Source organism: Staurois parvus, unplaced genomic scaffold (genome assembly GCF_062004578.1).
Source record: "Staurois parvus isolate SC_StPar_1 unplaced genomic scaffold, SC_StPar_1.0 ptg000105l, whole genome shotgun sequence".
In the NCBI taxonomy this organism is placed as follows: domain Eukaryota; kingdom Metazoa; phylum Chordata; class Amphibia; order Anura; family Ranidae; genus Staurois; species Staurois parvus.
In genome coordinates this window covers 3808329-3827658 of record NW_028317901.1, presented here as the reverse complement: position 1 = coordinate 3827658, position 19330 = coordinate 3808329, and the positions used below count along the sequence as shown (strand labels likewise).

The window sequence follows — 19330 nt, the reverse complement described above, 5'->3', positions numbered from 1 at the left end:
AGTATGTTAAAAAAAAAAATAATATAAAACTTCTCCGTCACATCCAACAACGCCACCATCAAACCCGCCCTGCAGGCCAGAGTACTTGGTGTCATTCTGGACTCCAACCTATCCTTCCAGCCCCAAGTCCAATCTTTAACAAACTCATGCAGACTCCACCTCCGCAAAATCGCCAAAATCCGCACATTCCTAACCCCAGAAACCACTAAACAGCTCATCCACTCCCTCATCATATCACGACTCGACTACTGCAACTCCCTCCTCACTGGCCTGCCTCGCCACAGGCTATCCCCGCTTCAGTCGATCCTGAATACGACTGCCAGACTCATTCACCTTTCCAACCGCTCCATCTCCGCCACCCCCCTCTGCCAATCCCTCCATTGGCTTCCGATTGCACAACGGATCAAATTCAAAATCCTAACACTGACGTACAAAGCTGTCCACCATACTGCCCCGAACTACATCACTGACCTAATATCCAAGTACCACCCAGCACGCACACTCCGCTCCTCACAAGACCTCCTTCTCTCTAGTTCCCTGGTCTCCTCCTCCCATGCCCGCCTGCAGGACTTCTCCAGGGTGTCACCCATCCTCTGGAACTCCCTGCCCCAACCCATCAGACTATCACCTACTCTCCTCTCCTTTAGGCGCACCCTGAAAACCCACCTCTTCAGGGAAGCCTACCCCACCCCCTGCTAATTCCCAACCTCCGCCACTCTTCCTACCATTCCATCCCCCACAGCTATCTCCTCCTGTGCCACCACCCCCTCCCTCCTAGATTGTAAGCTCGAAAGAGCAGGGCCCTCGATCCCCTCATGTTTTGCATTGTATTGGTATTGTTCTGTCACATGTTCTGTCCCCCTTTGTAATGTACAGCGCTGAGCGAACTATTGGCGCTTTATAAATACTGTATAATAATATTAATAATAATAATATAAAACATGAAAATAAAAATGTAAAAAAAATTAAAAAAATTATAATTTTTGGTTATAAACTAATTTAGGTTATTTATTTGTTTTAGAAAAAATATAGATGAATACATTTTGGCCAAGATTTATAAAGTAAGATTATTTATTTGCAAAAATTTTATAAGAAAAACACTTTTTTTCCCAAATGTTTGGACTTTTTCATTTATACAGCAAAAAAAATTTAAATCCCAGTGGTGTATAAATACCACTAAAATAAAGTTTTATCTGTCTCAAAAAAATGCTACAAAATTCATATGGCTACAGTGTTGCATGACCGCGCAATTGTCATTGAAAGTGTGACAGCACTGAAAGCTGAAAAGTGGACTGGGCAGGAAGGGGGTGAAAGTGCCCGGACTTGAAGTGAAGAAGAAATAAAGCTCGGCAATGGCAGCCCCCATGTTTTCTCCTTGTAGGTTTCCCTCCATTCTACATACAAGCCCACTTTGTAAACACTTTTGCTATCATGGTAAAACAATGAGACGTGTCAGGAAGAAGCTTGCCTATGCTGAGCCCTGGGAAGAACAGAATGCTATGGAACGTCTCCACCGCAGGCTGTGTTCCCGGAGGAGTCTCATCACACATGCACACCGGAAGTGATCTGCCTACAGTTACCTTGGAGACTAAGCCGCTACCTTATCCTGATAGTGATGGCGGAGGATTCGCTAAAGACGGTAATCCTGATGGCTCTTCTGTATCCCTGTTTGTTGGGAGCGAGGTGTAGGCTGGCTCCTGCAGAGATCTCTGGAATATAGAACAGTCCGGGAGTGCTGGAGAAGTCGGGCTGTTGTGTGTAGTGGGGAGGAGATGGAGAAGAAGGAATGATGTGATTAGGAGCGTGTTGTGATGTCTGCTGAAATCTAGTATATTTCACATGCAGGCAATGACTAATAGGAGGTATATGGTCGGTATACAGTGTGTGGATTATGTCGAGGTCAGCTCTTATGACACTAATCCCTACTTAGATCCCTGAGGACATGCTGACTGAGGATTTGGGGAGCGTTCCATAGACGCAGGCTGCCGTCCCTCCATACGCCATGTTAAACAGAGTAGTATCACCAATGCTGTTGTGGCCATATTTCTCTTGTGGGTCAAGGAGTACACTTACTTGTGCTTTCCCGTGACCCAGAATCAACTGACCATGGACTAAAGTTCGCTGCCAGCTGATGCCACTCGAGGCTCTGGAAGGATCCCGACCAAATTGTCAGGATCCACCCCGCTGTCTGATTGACAGATGGCTCAGCGCTAGTACCAAAGCTAGCTGTGCCCGCTCCTTTTCCTACCCAGAGCGGCAGAGCGTAGAGCGGTGACTGACAGGCCCCACTTTCCGCTCTGAGCAGACCGAGAACTGAGAGATCAGTGGTCATGTGATCAGTCTTCAGCCCCTTTCACACGTTCTCTTTGTCCGTATTTCATCTGTCCGTTTACAGATGAAAATTGGATATCCATGTATTTCATTGGACTAGCAGATGTAAACGGATGATCATCTGTTTACATCTGTTAACGTCCGCAGAAAAAACGGAACAGATGAAAAACAGATGTAAACAGACAAAAACGGATGTAAAGGGACATACGACCCGTTTTTACATTGGTAAAGGATGTAAAAAATGGATGTAAACTGATGAAAAACTGCCATAAACTGATGAAAAACTGACGTGAACTGATAAAAAACTGCCATAAACTGTTGAAAAACTGATGTAAACTGATGAAAAACTGACGTGAACTGATGAAAAACTGTCATAAACTGATGAAAAACAGATGTAAACTGATGAAAAACTATCATAAAATGATGAAAAACTGATGTGAACTGATGAGAAACTGCCATAAACTGCTGAAAAACTGACGTGAACTGATGAGAAACTGCCATAAACTGCTGAAAAACTGACATGAACTGATGAAAAACGGATGTAAACTGATGAAAAACTGCCGTGAACTGATGATAAACTGATGAAAAACGGATGTGAACTGATGAAAAACTGCCATAAACTGATGAAAAACTGACGTGAACTGATTGGAAACTGCCATAAACTGCTGAAAAATTGACATGAACTGATGAAAAACTGCCGTGAACTGATGAAAAACGGATGTAAACTGATGAAAAACTGAAGTAAACTGATGAAACCCTGACATGAACTGGTGAAAAACTTCCATAAACTGATGAAAAACTGATGCGAATTGATCCGTTTGTTCTTGGGAAAAACGTGACTGAACTGCTGAAAAAAATGGGACGCCTGTGTGAAAGGACCCTTAGGGCCATATCACACGTATGTTCCAATCGGGTCCACCTGCCCATTTTGCAGGTGGACCTGATCGGAACCTCCATTCTCCTCTATGGAGTGGTGGGTGTAAACGGACATGTCTGTTTACACCCACAGACATCCGATCCACCAAAAAGGTATGGATGGGGATCCAATTCCCCTTCCGTCCATCAGATTGGATCAGATGAAAATAGACAGGCGGTCCGTTTTCATCCAACCGCCCACTGAGGAGGGCGAGCAGCTCTGTGTCTGTTCTGCAGCAGCGGAGGGGACACAGAGCTGTCATCCGCTTGCTCAGCGGGGATCAGCGGAGAAATCCTTTGCTGAGCAAGCGGATCGACTAAATGGGTCTGCCCCGTGTGAAAGAGCCCTTAGAGCTGAAGGGGGAACAGATGCAGCATCACAGCGATGTTACAGCACAGAGGAGAGTGTGTCTTTTTTTTCAGTAACCCCTAACCTTTTCTTTAGGGCCTGTTCACACCACAAAAACTGGCTTAAGATGCATTTCTGTTTGTGCCTTTTTTATGTGTTTTCAATGCGTTACAGTGCATTTTTTTCCCCTCCTTTTTTTCCCCAAGGTTTCCTGTTTTTTTTCTTATGATGCATTCTGGTGCATTTTTGATGCGTATTGCCACATTCCAGTACAGTTCTGTGCAGAAAAAGTGCTGCATCTTCTACTTTTTTTTTCTGCACTGGAACGCACTGAAACTGACTGCACTGGTGTGAACTATGCCACTGGAACCCATATAATCTACTGTCCATGCGTTTTTGGTGTGAACTAGCCCTTAAAGTTTATGTTCAGCCAAAACCTTCTTTTTTCTTCTTTTTGGTTAAAATTAAAACCCCTGTCAGGTTTTACTCCTATCCCAGGTCCTATAGGGTAACCATACCCAATGATTGTACAATCTCCTTTAGGGCCCATTCACTACACAAAAACGCACTCCAGATCCATTCCGGATGCATTTCTGCATGCACATTTTTAGCTTATTTTTGATGCGTTTTTTGCCTGTTTTTTCTTCCCACTGTACTAGGGTCCAGTACATGTTTTTATGCATGTGTGTTTTTTATGCGTTTTACCGCATTCCAGTACAGTTCTCTGCGGGAAAAATGTGGCATGTTCTACTTTTTTTTTAACTGGAACGCACTGGCACTGCAAGCACTGGTGTGCCATGGAAAACCATGTAACCTATTTTCTATGTGTTCTATGTGTTTCTGATGCAGAAAAAAAAGTACTGGAATGCATGTGGTGTGAAAACCCTAACTATAAATATTCTTAGGAATGTTCCCCGCTACCTAACCTGTATAAAATAAGATGTGTGTACGGACCCATTTTTAGATCTGACCACATGATCCTGCAGCTCTGGCTTCCCGTGTGAGAGAGCAGCACCTGCAGGGGAATGGAGGGAGCACCAACAACGGCTGGGTCACCAGGGCGTATGGGTGACATCACGGCTCCCAGATTTCACAGCTGCTGTTGAGCGATCCCTTACACCGAGCTGCAGGATCACACGACTGGATCAGAGCAGACTGAAAATAGGAAGTACACATACAGTTGTGTCCAAAATTATTCAACCCCCACTGAAATTGAGTGTTTTGGCCAGTTTGACATTGCTTTTGATCATTCAGTCATCTTGCTTACATTTACATTAAAGAGGCACTTGTAGGTCAGACAAATATAACATAACAGTTATAATGAAATAACCACAAATGTCTTTTCTGTGCTCACAGCATTATCAGTTTTATTCAACCCCCAAGTGACATTCACTCTTAGTACTTAGTACAGCATCCTTTTACAGTTATAACAGCTTTTAAACGTGAAGCATAGCTTGACACAAGTGTCTTGCAGCGATCTACGGGTATCTTCGCCCATTCTTCATGGGCAAAGGCCTCCAGTTCAGTCACATTCTTAGGCTTGCGCACTGCAACTGCTTTCTTTAAGTCCCACCAGAGGTTCTCAATCGGATTTAAGTCTGGTGACTGCGATGGCCACTCCAAAATGTTCCAGCCTTTCCTCTGCAACCATGCTCTAGTGGACTTGGAGGTATGCTTGGGATCATTGTCCTGTTGAAAGGTCCAACGTCTCCCAAGCCTCAGGTGTGTGACGGACTGCATCACGTTTCCATCCAATATCTCCTGGTACTGAAGAGAATTCATGGTACCTTGCACACGCTGAAGCTTCCCTGTACCTGCAGAAGCAAAACAGCCCCAAAGCATGATTGACCCTCCACCATGCTTCACAGTAGGCAAGGTGTTCTTTTCATCATAGGCCTTGTTCTTCCTCCTCCAAACATAGCGTTGATCCATGGGCCCAAACAGTTCTAATTTTGTTTCATCAGTCCACAGAACACTATCCCACAACTTTTGTGGTTTGTCCACATGGCTTTTGGCATACTGCAGTCGACTCTTCTTATTCTTTGGAGACAGCAAGGGGGTACGCCTGGGAGTTCTGGCACGGAGGCCTTCATTACGCAGTGTGCGTCTTATTGTCTGGGCTGAAACTTCTGTACCCACATCTGACAAATCTTTTCTCAGTTCCTCAGCAGTCACACGGGGACTTCTCTCCACTCTACGCTTCAGGTAGCGCACAGCAGTCGAAGTCAGCATCTTCTTTCTGCCACGACCAGGTAGCGTTTCAACAGTGCCCTTTGCCTTGAATTTGCGAATGATGCTTCCTAAGGTGTCTCTTGGTATGTTTAACATCTTTGCAATCTTCTTATAGCCATTGCCCTTCCTGTGAAGAGAAATCACCTCTTCTCTTGTCTTCCTGGACCATTCTCTTGCCTTCACCATGTTTGTAACCACACCAGTAAATGTCTAGAAGGAGCTGAGTATCACAGTCATTTTAAAGCTGCCTAATTGGTGCTTATTATGCTTGATTGCTGCTCGGTGACATCCACAGGTGTTTTCAATACCTGATGGAAAGCACCTGTATGAACCTCTGTTCTTCAGAGTGGTAGTCTTTAAGGGGTTGAATAATTGTGGCAATGAAGAAACCACATAAGAACCATTTACTACTGTATTACATAAACAATTGATGTCATTTTAGTTGCATTTGGGTAGTTACAACGTCCTTGTAGGATTTGATTCTGAATACAATTCCAAATGTACACTATAGTCCCTAAACCCCTTTACAGCATTGGGGGTTGAATAATTTTGGACACAACTGTATCTGTTTTCTTATATACAGGTTAGGCAGAACAGGTAGAAGGAGGAGTGGGGGGTGTTTTTAGGAGTAGGTATAGTTACAGTTTTCTTCTATTTTAAACTTACGCAAACTAAACAAACCATAAAAGTCATCAAATCAAACAGGATCTTGCATTACACTGCTGACGGTAAGTCTAAAGAAGATTATACAATCAGGTTGTATAGTGTATGGTCAGTAATGATGAGCTCAGGCATGATCGGACCACAGTGCAAACCCACATGAGCAAGCCCACCAGGAAGCTGTTATTTGTACTGGGCAAATCATCTGCGACCAGGGCATTACCTGCCCCACAGCCACACTCTCCACAATCCCCATTTTATACATTTATACATGTGGCTGCATGGCAGGGAATACCCCAATCGCAATCAAATGACAGCTTTCTGGTGGGTTCACTCACATGGGTTCAGATTAGGATCTGATCACATCTAAGCTCATCGATTCTGACCATACACTATACAATCTGATCGATTCTTTAGATCTATTAACAACTATCCAGTGTAAGGGCCTGCCTGATTCAAACTGATTGGATAGCTTAGGTAGAGGCTCACGTTACATAGTTTTGGTAATTCTAAAGTCTGTATAAACATTGTATTGTCAGTAACGTGTATGGGGAATCTAAGGGAGATTGTACAGAGACTGTCAGATTATACAGAGTATGTACAGATTTAGAGAGGTTATCCCTCATTTGTTGTCACTGGACAAGAGTCTGAGCCCCCCCCCCCCCACAGCTGCACATATACACACCCCTTGCATGCATATGTCTGTGGGAGGAGGAATGCCTCCACCACCTATGATTGTTGTCAACTTTGACAGCTTCTCAGCTCAGGCTCATCCCTTGTTGTCACAGTGGCAACCCAGACAGGAAGTGAGGGAAAATCTGCAACAGAGACACAGACAGGAATATACATCTCACCGGGGTTGTAGTCTTCTACTCTGCTAAAGAAAAGTTATTTCTCACTGTTTTGCTGTTGATTTTCCCTCACTACCTGTCTGATAAAACTGGTATCATAGGGTGGGGGGAAATCTTTTAAATAGAGACCTGGATAACAGTAAAGGCTCCTTCAGACGGACACAGAGAGCCATACACTGTAAACAAACAAGCATATTTGTGCACTCAAGTGTGATAGATGTGGTACAAATCAATGACAGGCTGCTGCGGTACACGGGTAATCTCACGTCTGAGTGTTTACTTGCATGTAGGAACAGGTGTGTGCCCCTGGAGGCAGGCAGCTATGCACGTTAACTCTAGATTCACACCTAAGCGTTTCCTGCAGCATTTATCGTTTTGCAGAAATGCAGAACAATCCATTTAACTTGATTTCCTATGGGACACATCTCTGCGTTTTTACCCGGTGCGTTTTTTGGAAAGGGTCAAGGCCTTTTTTGAACGCAAAACGTTGTTTGTTTGGTTCTATAGACTTTAACCTCTTCCCGCCCGCCATATAAGGAAATGACAGACGCAAGGTGGTTCTCTCGTTCTGGGAGGACGGCATATGACGTCCTCCCACTCTAACCGCGTGTCACCGATCAACAGAAAGAGCCGATGACGTTGGCTCTGTTATGTGATCAGCTGTGTCCAATCACAGCTGATCGCATGTAAATATGGAAATGGCGGTTACCAGCATTTCTCTCCTCACAAGCTGTCACGCTGACAGCTTGTGAGGAGAGCCGATAATCGGCATTACTCAGAGGGGACATCTACACTGATCATCAGGGCACTGATGATCAGTGTGCCCTGATGATCACTGTAGCCCTATCAATGCCCTTTTGAGCTGCCTTTCAGTGCCACCTATCAGTGCCAGTCAGTGCCACCTAACAGTGCCACCTAACAGTGCCAGTCAGTGCAACCAATCAGTGCCAACTATCAGTGCCATATATGAGTGCTGCCTTTCAGTGCCCATCAGTGATACCAGTCAATGCCCATCAGTGCCACCTACCAGTGCCGCCTCATCGGTACCGCCTATCAGTGCCAAACAGTGCAGCCTATCAGTGCCCATCACTGCAGCCTCATTAGCACACATCAGTGAAGGAGAAAAATCACTTATTTACAAAATTTTATAACAGGAATTAAGAAAAAAACATTTTTTTCTACAATTTTCAGTTGTGATTAAATACCACCAAAAGAAAGCTCTATGTGTCTCAAAAAAATGATAAAAATGTCATATGAGTACAATGTTGCATAACCGCGCAATTGTCATTCAAAGTGCGACAGCGCTGAAAATTGGCCTGGGCAGGAAGGGGGTATAAGTGCCGGTAGGCAAGTGGTTAATGGGAACGCTGCATAAAAGCATGTATTGCATTTTTGCTACGGTTTTGATGCGTTTTGCATTTAAAATCTGCCTAGCAACAAGAAAAATAAAAAAAAAATTGCAAAGCACATCAAAAACGCACGTGCAAGAACGCAAAACGCAAATCAGAAACGCATCAAACGCATAGTAGTGAACCTAGACTAAAGCTTGGATGTGCATTCACCACTGTTCAGCCGCAGCCATCCATTGCTTTACAAAGGGAGCTGTACACAAACACTTGTCACTCCCAGCTGCAGAAACAAAGGCTTTTTTTCTCCACACTGTAGGACACTCTGTGCCTGTTTGAATGAGGCCTAAAATCTCAACAGGGGATCTAATGTTTCCCTGATCCACCCAAAGCTAAAAGTAAAAAATGTTTTAACTGTACATATAATTAAAGATGAAGTCTGGCCAAACATAAAGAGTATATATACGCTAGGGCTGAAACTAATAATTAGTTGGCCGATTTATTGTTTTGATTAATCGGATAAAATCCTCTAAGACAGTTTGGTGTATAATTTAGTTAATACAGTATATAAAGTAGTTCATTCTTGATTATCTATATGCATTGGTAAATCTAAATAACCAGCTATATGGTTGGGGAACAAAATATCTAATCCACTCTGAGAATAATAGACAGACGAGATGTATATACTATTAGGAGGCTGAATCTGGTACATACCATCAGACTCAGAGATTTAAAGAAAAATTCAAATAAAAAAATACCGGTACCTAAAAGACAGTTTTTCATATTTTCAGACAGGACTGTGATATAATATTATGCATGACAGACACCCTTGGCATAGGCAGGTAACTTGATACAAGCTACCTGCGCCTGCTATCACTTATACACGAACACATTTTTTTATTCAAAAATTTTTGTTTTAAGAACGTTCGTTCAATTTTCTAATCGTTAGCGGGGTCAAAGCGATATTCATTTTCAATTACAGTGACAGGAAAATGTGAAGGAGCAGAATAGAAAACTTTAATTGTAATGCCTTATATTCTATATCAAATATTGGTGAAGTGCTTTGAATTTAACATAAATCAAATATCACATAGCCTCTTACCATAACCCAGGGCTTAAAATTTCAAGTCCTGATCTACTAGCCAGGCCTTAAGAGATACTCGCCACCAACAAACACACACAAACAGAGACACCTGTACATACACACAGAAACATCTACACACACGCACAGACACATGTACACACACACATACAGACACATGTATACACACACAGGCACGTACAGACATGCATACACACAGATACATGTACATACACAGAAATACACACGCACAGACACATGTACATACATACACATGTACATACATACACATGTACATACATACACATGTACATACATACACATGTATGTACATACACGCACACACACAGACACATGAACACACACACATGTACAGATACACTCATGTACATACACACAGACACATGTACATGCATACACAGACATGTACATGCATACACAGACACACACACACACACACACACGTACATATATACACACACACACCTATAAAAAGTTGCAGTACTTTGTTGTTCACTCACAGAGCTGGGTACTGCACTCTAGGGGGAGGCAGAGAGGCAGGAGGCAGCACACACTCCTTCCTTAGTTTTCACTGCGCTTAGTTATTGAGCTGTCTGACTGCTCCCAGTGCCAATGATAGATCCGGCCTGAGCTCCGAGCCTGCTCAGCAAAACGGCCCTGTGGGACACACTCACCCCAACCATAAGTTCCACTCGCCATTGGCGAGCAGGTGAGTGGAAATTTCAAGGCCTGCCATAACCCTTTATCAGAAACAGATCCCCCCAGTATTCAGTATCATTTTGTGAATGTGCCTTTATAATAATAATATAATGTCTTATATTACCTCCATTCTATCAACCTTCCTGGGTTCAAATGCTGATCTTCTCTGTACAGAGCCCTGCACTGAGCTGTGTATGTGCTGCACTGTGTATACTGACATGTATGGACGGTGTACTGAGCTGCACTGTATTTTCTGATAATTTATTTTTATTATTATTGTTATACAGTATTTATATAGCGCTAAAAGGTTTGCTCAGCACTGGTGATTATAGTGGGGGACAGAACATGAGACAATGCAGTAACAAAACAAAAAACAAATAATGCATTCTCTATGCATGCCAACTAATCAGCTGACTAAATAATAAACTATGAAAATAGTTGACAACTACAGTGCCTTGAAAAAGTATTCATACCCCTTGAAATTTTACACATTTTGTCATGTTGCAACCAAAAACGTAAATGTATTTTATTGGGATTTTATGTGATAAAACAACACAAAGTGGAAGGAAAATGATAAATAGCTTTCCAGACTTTTTACAAATAAATATCTGAAAAGTATGGCATGAATTTGTATTCAGCCCTGATACCCCTAACTAAAATCTAGTAGAATTAATTGCCTTCAGAAGTCAACCATGTGTAATTTAATCTCAGTATAAATACAGCTGTTCTGTGAAGCCCTCAGAGGTTTGTTAGAGAACATTAGTGAACAAACAGCATCATAAAAGCCAAGGAACACACCAGACAGGTCAGGGATAAAGTTGTGGATAAGTTTAAAGCAGGATTAGGTTATAAAAAAATATCCCAAACATTGAACATCTTACAGAGCACTGTTCAATCCATCATCCGAAAATGGAAAGAGTATGGCACAACTTCAAACCTACCAAGACATGGTCATCCACCTAAACTGACAGGCTGGGCAAGGAGAGCATTAATCAGAGAAGCAGCCAAGAGGCCCATGGTAACTCTGGAGGAGCTGCAGAGATCCACAGCTCAGGTGGGAGAATCTGTCTACAGGACAACTATTAGCCATGCACTCCACAAATCTGACCTTTCTGGAAGAGTGGCAAGAAGAAAGCCATTGTTGAAAGAAGGTCATAAGAAGTCCTGTTTGCAGTTTGGGAGAAGCCATGTGGGGGAAACAGCAAACGTGCAAGAAGGTGCTCTGGTCAGAAAGAACTTTTTCACCAAAAAGTTCTGCTATGTGTGGCGGTAAATGAACACTGCATACCATCCCCACTGTGAAACATGTTGGTGGCAGCATGTTGTGGGGATGCTTTTCTTCAGCAGGGACAGGGAATAGACATGTGCAAAATGTAATAAAATTTTTTAATTTGTTTTGTTTCGATTTGTTGACTACTTTCATTTTATTTGATTAGTTACATTTGTTTTAATTTTTCGGAATTTGTTTTGTTTCTTCAAATTCAAGCAAATTCTAAATTCCAACGGTTTCGAAAAAATTCTAACGTTACAATCCATAATCCACAATCAATATGTTTTTGATGGTAGATGGGCTGTATGAGGAGTTGCGTTACCATATTGGTAATTTCTATTTCAGCAAAATTTTCACAGTGCCTTTGTTGATCACTACTGACGTCACCATAGCGCAGCTCACAATTTTTTTGGAAAGTATTTGTCTTTTCTATTCTTTTTTATTACTTTATATTCTATTCTAATGTATTCTGTTTGAATTCAAATTCATTCTATTAAAAATTTTAATTTTGGAAGGCAGTTATATTTTTTCAATTTTATTCTATTCTATTGGTTTTCTATACTATTCTATTCTTTGATTCTCTATTCTAATCTTTTCTATTCCTTTCTATTCTATTCTTTGATTTTCTATTCTATTCTAATTGATTCTGTTCTATTCCTTTATTTTCTGTTCTATTTTGCTCTGTTTTACTCTATTATTTTCTATTCTATACTTTGATTTTCTATTCTAATTTATTCTATTAATTTCTATTCTATTCTTCTCTCTTCCTTTATTTTCTATTCTAATGGATTCTATAATTTTCTATTCCTTTATTTTCTATTCTGTTTTGTTCTGTTTTACGCTTATAAGTTTCTACTGTATTCTGTTCTATTCTTTTATTTTCTATTCTGTTCTTGTTTCCTGTATTCTTTTCTCTTCTATTTTTATTTTCTATTTCTTTATTTTCTGTTCTATTTTATTCTATTCTTGTTTTCAAATTGGTTTTTGAATTAGTTTTCGAATTTGAATTTGTCTTCGAATTCAAATCGATTCCAATTTCGGTCGAATTTAACTTTGCTATTTCAGATTCATTTAAATTCATTACTCTTGCAATTAGAAATTCGAATACATCCAAATCTCTTAACAGAAAATTTGGCTGAATTTCGATTCGGAACGAAACAAACTGCACATGTCTAACAGGGAAGCTGGTCAGAGTTGATGGGAAGATGGATGAAGCCAAATACAGGGCAATCTTAGAAGAAAACCTGTTGGAGTCTGCAAAAGACTTGTCCTGCTGGAAGGTGAACCTCTTCCAGTCTCAACGACCCTAAACATACATCCAGAGCTACAATGGAATGGTTTAGATCAAAGTTATTGTACGTCCCTTGAGGGCAGGGACTGATGTGAATGTGCAATATATATGTAAAGTGCTGCGTAAACTGGCGGCGCTATATAAGTACCTGAAATAAATAAATAAATAAATTTAAAAGTAAATCCATGTTAGAATGGCCCAGTCAAAGTCCAGACCTAAATCCAATTGAGGATCTATAGCAAGACTTAAATATTGCTGTTCACAGATGCTCTCCATCCAATCTGACAGAGCTTGAGCTATTTTGCAAAGAAGAATGGGCAAAATTTTCACTCTCTAGATATGCAAAGCTGGTAGAGACATCCCCAAAAAGACTTGCAGCTGTAATTGCAGCAAAAGGCAGTTATACAAATTATTGACTCAGGGGGACTGAATACAAATGGACGCCACAGTTTTCACATATTTGTTTGTAACACCTTTTGAAAACCATTTAACATTTTCCTTCCTCTTCACAATTATGTGCCACTTTGTGTTGGTCTACCACATCAAATCCCAATAAAATACATTTACGTTTTTGGTTGTAACATGACAAAATGTGGAAAATTTCAAGGCATTGTATTTTCATAATCGATTATGTTGATTAGTTGTTTCAGCCCTAATATACGCATATCCAATATCTATGTAAAGCGCTATGTAAAGTGACGGCGTTATATATAAGTATATCTGAGGTTGTGCCATTGACTTTTATGAGTTCCATTTAAATGTGTGAAATGCTGTTGTGCTGTCTGTTTAACTTCTTCCTTCTTTTCTTTAAGCTCCCAACAGAATCATCACGAAAACCTCGTGCTAAAAAAGGTATTGTATCATAATATTGATACTATTAGTCAGAGGTATACCAATACTGGCAAATCTCAGGCCATGTGTGAGAATTTGAAACAATTATTTTAAAAGTGTATGCAAAGCCAAAAGGTTTATTATTACTTTGGGACAGAGCAGGGAAAGGTCTGTTAGGTTTTTATTTATTTAAACTTGTCAGGTTTTTATTGTCATCTGGACTGAAAATTAGGGAAAATCCAACAGTTGTCAGTAAGCCTGGGTTCACACTTGTGCGGTGCGGTATATCGCATATGATTCTCACAGGAACTGCACCGCATTCCTGTGCAAATCAAATACGAATTCTGTGCAGTGCAATTTGAGCTGTATATTTTGTATGGCTGTAATCGCACCACATCCTCACCAAAAATGTGCAGGACCCTTTTTTCTTGTGCGCACTAGAATCGGATCACAAGGGTATTCACACCCATGTGATCCAATTCTGCACATTGCACCGCATTTTGCGAAGCAGTTTCAGGGGTGTTGTCAACTTAAAATACACACTCGCAGTGGTTCGCAGGAACGGGGTGCGATTTTGATGCGGTGCGGAATTCTCACAGAAATCTGTGCGAATTCTGCACCGCATCTGTGTGAACCCAGGCTCAAACTGGAATAGAGGTGAAATCTTCCAATGGGGACACCTGAGAGTACATTTCCCTCACTTTGGAGTATATTCATCTATCTTCCTGGTGTGTTAATAGGACAAGGAAGTGAAGGGTTGTCTCCCCAATGGGAGTCAGAGGACAAAAAAAAAAAAACCTGACGGGTTTTCTCCTTTCCCTACTCATACAAAATTTAAAAAATGGCTTTAGATACACTTTAAATGAAAAATGCTCTGAAGTCATCCCTTGTTTGCTGTACACATGCTTACACATTATCTACCATTAGAACAGGGGACATGAGTGCATAGAAATTTCCGCTCCCTTCCTGTCTTAGTGACAGGGCCATAGATGTATATGGAATTCCCCCTACCAGGCTAAATCCTAATAGCTTCCACACTGCATCTAAATTAGGGATTTACCTGGAGATGGTCTTCTAGTGTATCTATGGTAAAAATATAAAATCATATATTCATTTCTACATTGCATTTCATTTCCATACAGTCCATGCCATGCAAGATAAAAGGATTGAAGTCATTGGATCGACATGAAAGCCAGACTGCTATCACGTTTAGATGCAAGGTTCATCCGTGGTAGTATATATGATTTAGTACAGGTTTTCTTTAAAATTGTAAGGAGAAGAAAAAACCTGTGATAGTTTAGCTTTTGACATTTTAATTCTAGATTTGCCTATATTTTGTGGAAAACTGCTTATGTTGCCAACTCTTGCTTTTGAGTTAAAAAGAAAACATTAGAAATGTTCCACTCAAGGCATTTAGTCAGGAGGTGCGATTTTCCAAGATATGCAAGAACTGCAGGATCCAAGGGAAATACGCTAACAATCTGTCTTAGAGGTAGGCAGAATGCTTCTATTTCCAGAAGTCATGCCTGTGGCTGTCAGTCATGCAATGCTTCCTTGGACTTGTAGTTCCACAACAGCTGCAGTGTAGAGGTTGCCTAGCCCTGGTCTAGTGCACAGAAAAAAAATGTGTTTGTGTAATTTTATTTGAAATGATAAAACTACAAAATGTCTTTATTGAGCTCAACCAGTTTACAACCGCCTGACCCTGATGTAGTGAGGACAGGCCTCTACTGTAGGAAAAGCAACGTCACTGCCTACTTCAGGGTTTTGGTCCTGCGTGCTCCCCCTCCCCTGCCGGAACCTGCTATGATTGTGCACAGTGGGAGCCTGTCAGCAAGTCCTGGCAAATGATGTATGTACAGTACTGTGTGATAGTGTACTGTACAGAGCCCAGGATGTCCAGAAGATAGAGGAAAAGCAGTGGTGATGTGGAGGGGACTGCTAGGAAGGGCAAAGCAATAACCATGGAAACAAAAGTGAAAATAATTGAGAAACTAGACTGAGGCGAAAAGTTGGTAGACATCGCTCGTTCTTATAACATGAATTGTTCAACCATTGTCACAATTCTAAAGAACAAGGTCAAGATCATGGAACATGTGAAGGCTGCTGTGCCTATGAAGTCAACAATAATATCCAAAAAGCATGGTAAAGTGATAGAGGAGATGGAGAAACTTCTCAGTGTGTGGATGCAGGATCGGCATCAGTGTCGAGTCCCATGCAGCTTAATGCTTATTCAAGAAAAAGCTAAAAGCCTGTTTGAAGACTTGAAGAAAAAACGGGGTGAACAGTGTGCATCTTTTACTGCCAGCCATGGATGGTTTAACAGATTCAAGGCTAGAGCCAACCTTCACAACATAAAAGTTAGTGGTGAGGCTGCAAGTGCAGACACCATAGGTGCCCAAAAATTTCCAGCAAAACTTAGAGAAATTATTGACAAAGGTGCTTATTTACCCCAACAGGTTTTTACCATCGATGAGACAGGACTGTACTGGAAGAGGATGCCAGAACAAAGTTACATCAGTAAAGAGGAAAAGGTGATGCCAGTCTTCAAAGCAGCAAAGGACAGACTTACTCTGTTGTTTGGTGGCAATGCTTCCGGTGATATGAAACTAAAGGCTCTCTTAGTTTACCATTCAGAGAACCCAAGAGTCTTTAAAAACATAGCCAAGGGCTCTCTACCTGTTGTGTGGAAAAGTAACTCCAAAGCCTGGGTTACATAGGCCATTTTCCAGGACTGGTTTTTCCACCATTTTATTCCAGAGATAGAGAAATATTGTTTGGAGAAAGATATCCCATTCAACATTCTTTTGCTGCTTGATAATGCACCAGGTCACCCCCAATTCATGGATGACTTTCATCCCAACATCAAAGTAGTGCATCTGCCATTGAATACTATGGTGCTCATCCAAGCTATGGACCAAGGAGTTATTGTGACTTTCAAGAAATATTATTTATGTTACACTTTTTGTCAGGCAGTGAAGGCTATTGATGAAACAGGAACAACCTTGCAACAATTTTGGAAGGACTATAACATCTACAAGGCCATAGAAAACATCAACTTTGCTTGGCGTGAGGTTTCGGCTGTCACCATGAATGGGGTTTGAAAGAACCTTTGCCTACAGTTTGTTCATGAAGTTCATGGACTTAAGATGGGTAAGGAGTCCAAAGAGGTCTTCAACAACTTAGTGACCCTTAGCACAAAGCTGGAGCTAGATCTGCAAGAGGACGACTTCATTGAACTCCTTCCTGTGCAGCATGAGGAGCTTACTAATGAGGACCTGATGTAACTAGAGAGCCAAGAGGAAGATGTAACTGAAGAACCAAAGAGATTCACAACACAGGAAATAGAAAGGGGAATTTCTTTACTTGAAGAGGCACTGTTAGTTTTTGAGGCACAGGCCCCCAACGTAGAATGATACACAAAGGTTGCAGCAGCTGTTCAGAATACCATCCGGAGCTACAGAGTCATCTATGATGAGAAAAAAAGAGCCGCTACTCAGACATCACTGGATAATTTTTTCCAGAGGGTAGACAGAATTGAATCCATCAAAACACCTGTGCCATCAACATCAGGTGTGAGTGAAATTCCACCTTGCCCTCCATCTCCTATTGCTGATGATCCTTCAGCTTCGTCAACATCAGGTGTGGGCCAAATTCCATCTTGCCCTCCATCTCCTATTGTTGATGATCCTTAACTTCCCTAACGGTATTCCCGAGTGTAGCTCGGGGTAAAATGTCTGTACCAAAAGCGGTAACCCCGAGCTACACTCGGGCTTACCATGCGGCGCTGCATAGGGAGTCCCTGCAGTATTTACCTTGTCCTTGGCTCCCACGATGTATCCCCTGCAGTGTCCCCGGCCATCTCCTCCGGCGGATGCCGGCATCCGCCTCCTGTGTTCCGGTCCCTGTGACGTCGGGACGTACGGGCGCCGCCGGCGGGAAATATGAAAATTTTAAAAAAATGTCATTTTTTTCAAAACGATTTTACATAGTAAAACATTACTGTTTCAACCCATTTCACATACATTTTGTCCCTAGTGCTTTGTCCTGTCTCCTGTCTGCATTTTGATTGTTCTTTCTGCCTGGAAACTTAGAAAAGTCCATGGCATCCAAAAAGTGTCCCTTTAGGTCAAAAGCGGGTTTAGATCAGCTAGAGAACAGCGATAGTAAATCAGAACCACTTGCAGAATTGAATGATAATGATTCGTGGAGAAATTCGTCATCAGACACTGAAAACGATTTTGCGACTTTGCTCAGTGATGTGCGAACTTGGCGCTATATTTCAAATTTCAGTGTTTTTGGTTTGATTATATTATTGAATTAAATGTATGATTTAGAATCTTGTTCAGACAGATTTCAGTGAGTTATTCCTAAAAATTACAGCCTACAATAAAAAAACTACATATTTCCATGCAAAATAATGGTACCGCTTTCAGCACCAAAAATATAAAATAATCATACCGCTAGGGAGGTTAAGCTTCGTCAGCATCAGGTGTGGGCCAAATTCCATCTTGCCCTCCATCTCCTATTGCTAATGATCCTTCAGCTCCACCATCTCCCACCTACCCTCTCTCCTCCAGTTAGTAACTCTCTTCTACTATATGCCAGTTTTGGTACTGTACTGTACCACCATTTTAAGGTAACTGTTAACTCCTTCCTGAGTCGGTTTTTGTGAAGCCTTTTCTAAAAAGAACCACCCTATTAGTGATCACATAATCACTGTATGGGTTCAAATTAGACTTAGAGCCCGCAAAAGTTTTTTTATTTTTATTTTTTGGTTGGTAGGTGGGGCATTTCCTTGCCCAGGAATAATCTATCAGAGCCTTATTGATTGCTCTCCTCTCTCATTTATAATATAATTAACTGTAAATGTTTCTTCTTAGCTCCAGAACTTCCTATCTTAGAAAGACGAAACTGGCTTATCCACCTACACTATGTCCGGAAGGATTATGAGGCCTGCAAGGTGAGGGATAAAAGGTGTAGGTCATTACTGGCGTGAAGTGTATAAGATTAATTCTACATAATTATACAATGTACCTGTATGTATTTACTGCAAATGTGATTTATTTTCAGTTAGTTAATTGGTGACTGTTGTCTGATTATGGTTGTGGTTTATACACACACACACACACACTATCTCACAGAAGTGAGTACACCCCTCACATTTTTGTAAATATTTTATTCTATCTTTTCATGTGACAACACTGAAGAAATGGCACTTTGCTACAATGTAAAGTAGTGAGTGTACAGCTTGTATAACAGTGTAAATTTGCTGCCCCCTCAAAATAACTCACACAGCCATTAATGTCTAAACTGCCGACAACAAAAGTGAGTACGCTACTAAGTGAAAATGTCCAAATTAGGCTCAATTAGCCATTTTCCCTCCCGGGTGTCATGTGACTCGTTAGTGTTACAAGGTTTCAGGTGTGAATGGGGAGTGGGGAGCAGGTATG

At 41.3% G+C, this 19330-nt stretch overlaps 1 protein-coding gene across 1 annotated transcript in view; it reads left to right on the top strand.

The window, feature by feature from the left end:
* The first annotated feature begins 1557 nt into the window (after nucleotides 1-1557).
* Nucleotides 1558-19330, top strand: part of BBS4 (Bardet-Biedl syndrome 4) — a 54088-nt gene continuing 36315 nt past the window's right edge. The window contains exons 1-3 of the mRNA XM_089671402.1: nucleotides 1558-1639; nucleotides 13859-13898; nucleotides 18761-18840. Of these exons, the coding sequence (XP_089527528.1) occupies nucleotides 1616-1639; nucleotides 13859-13898; nucleotides 18761-18840 (144 nt within the window). The 5' untranslated portion in view covers nucleotides 1558-1615. The remainder of the gene's footprint in view (nucleotides 1640-13858; nucleotides 13899-18760; nucleotides 18841-19330) is intronic.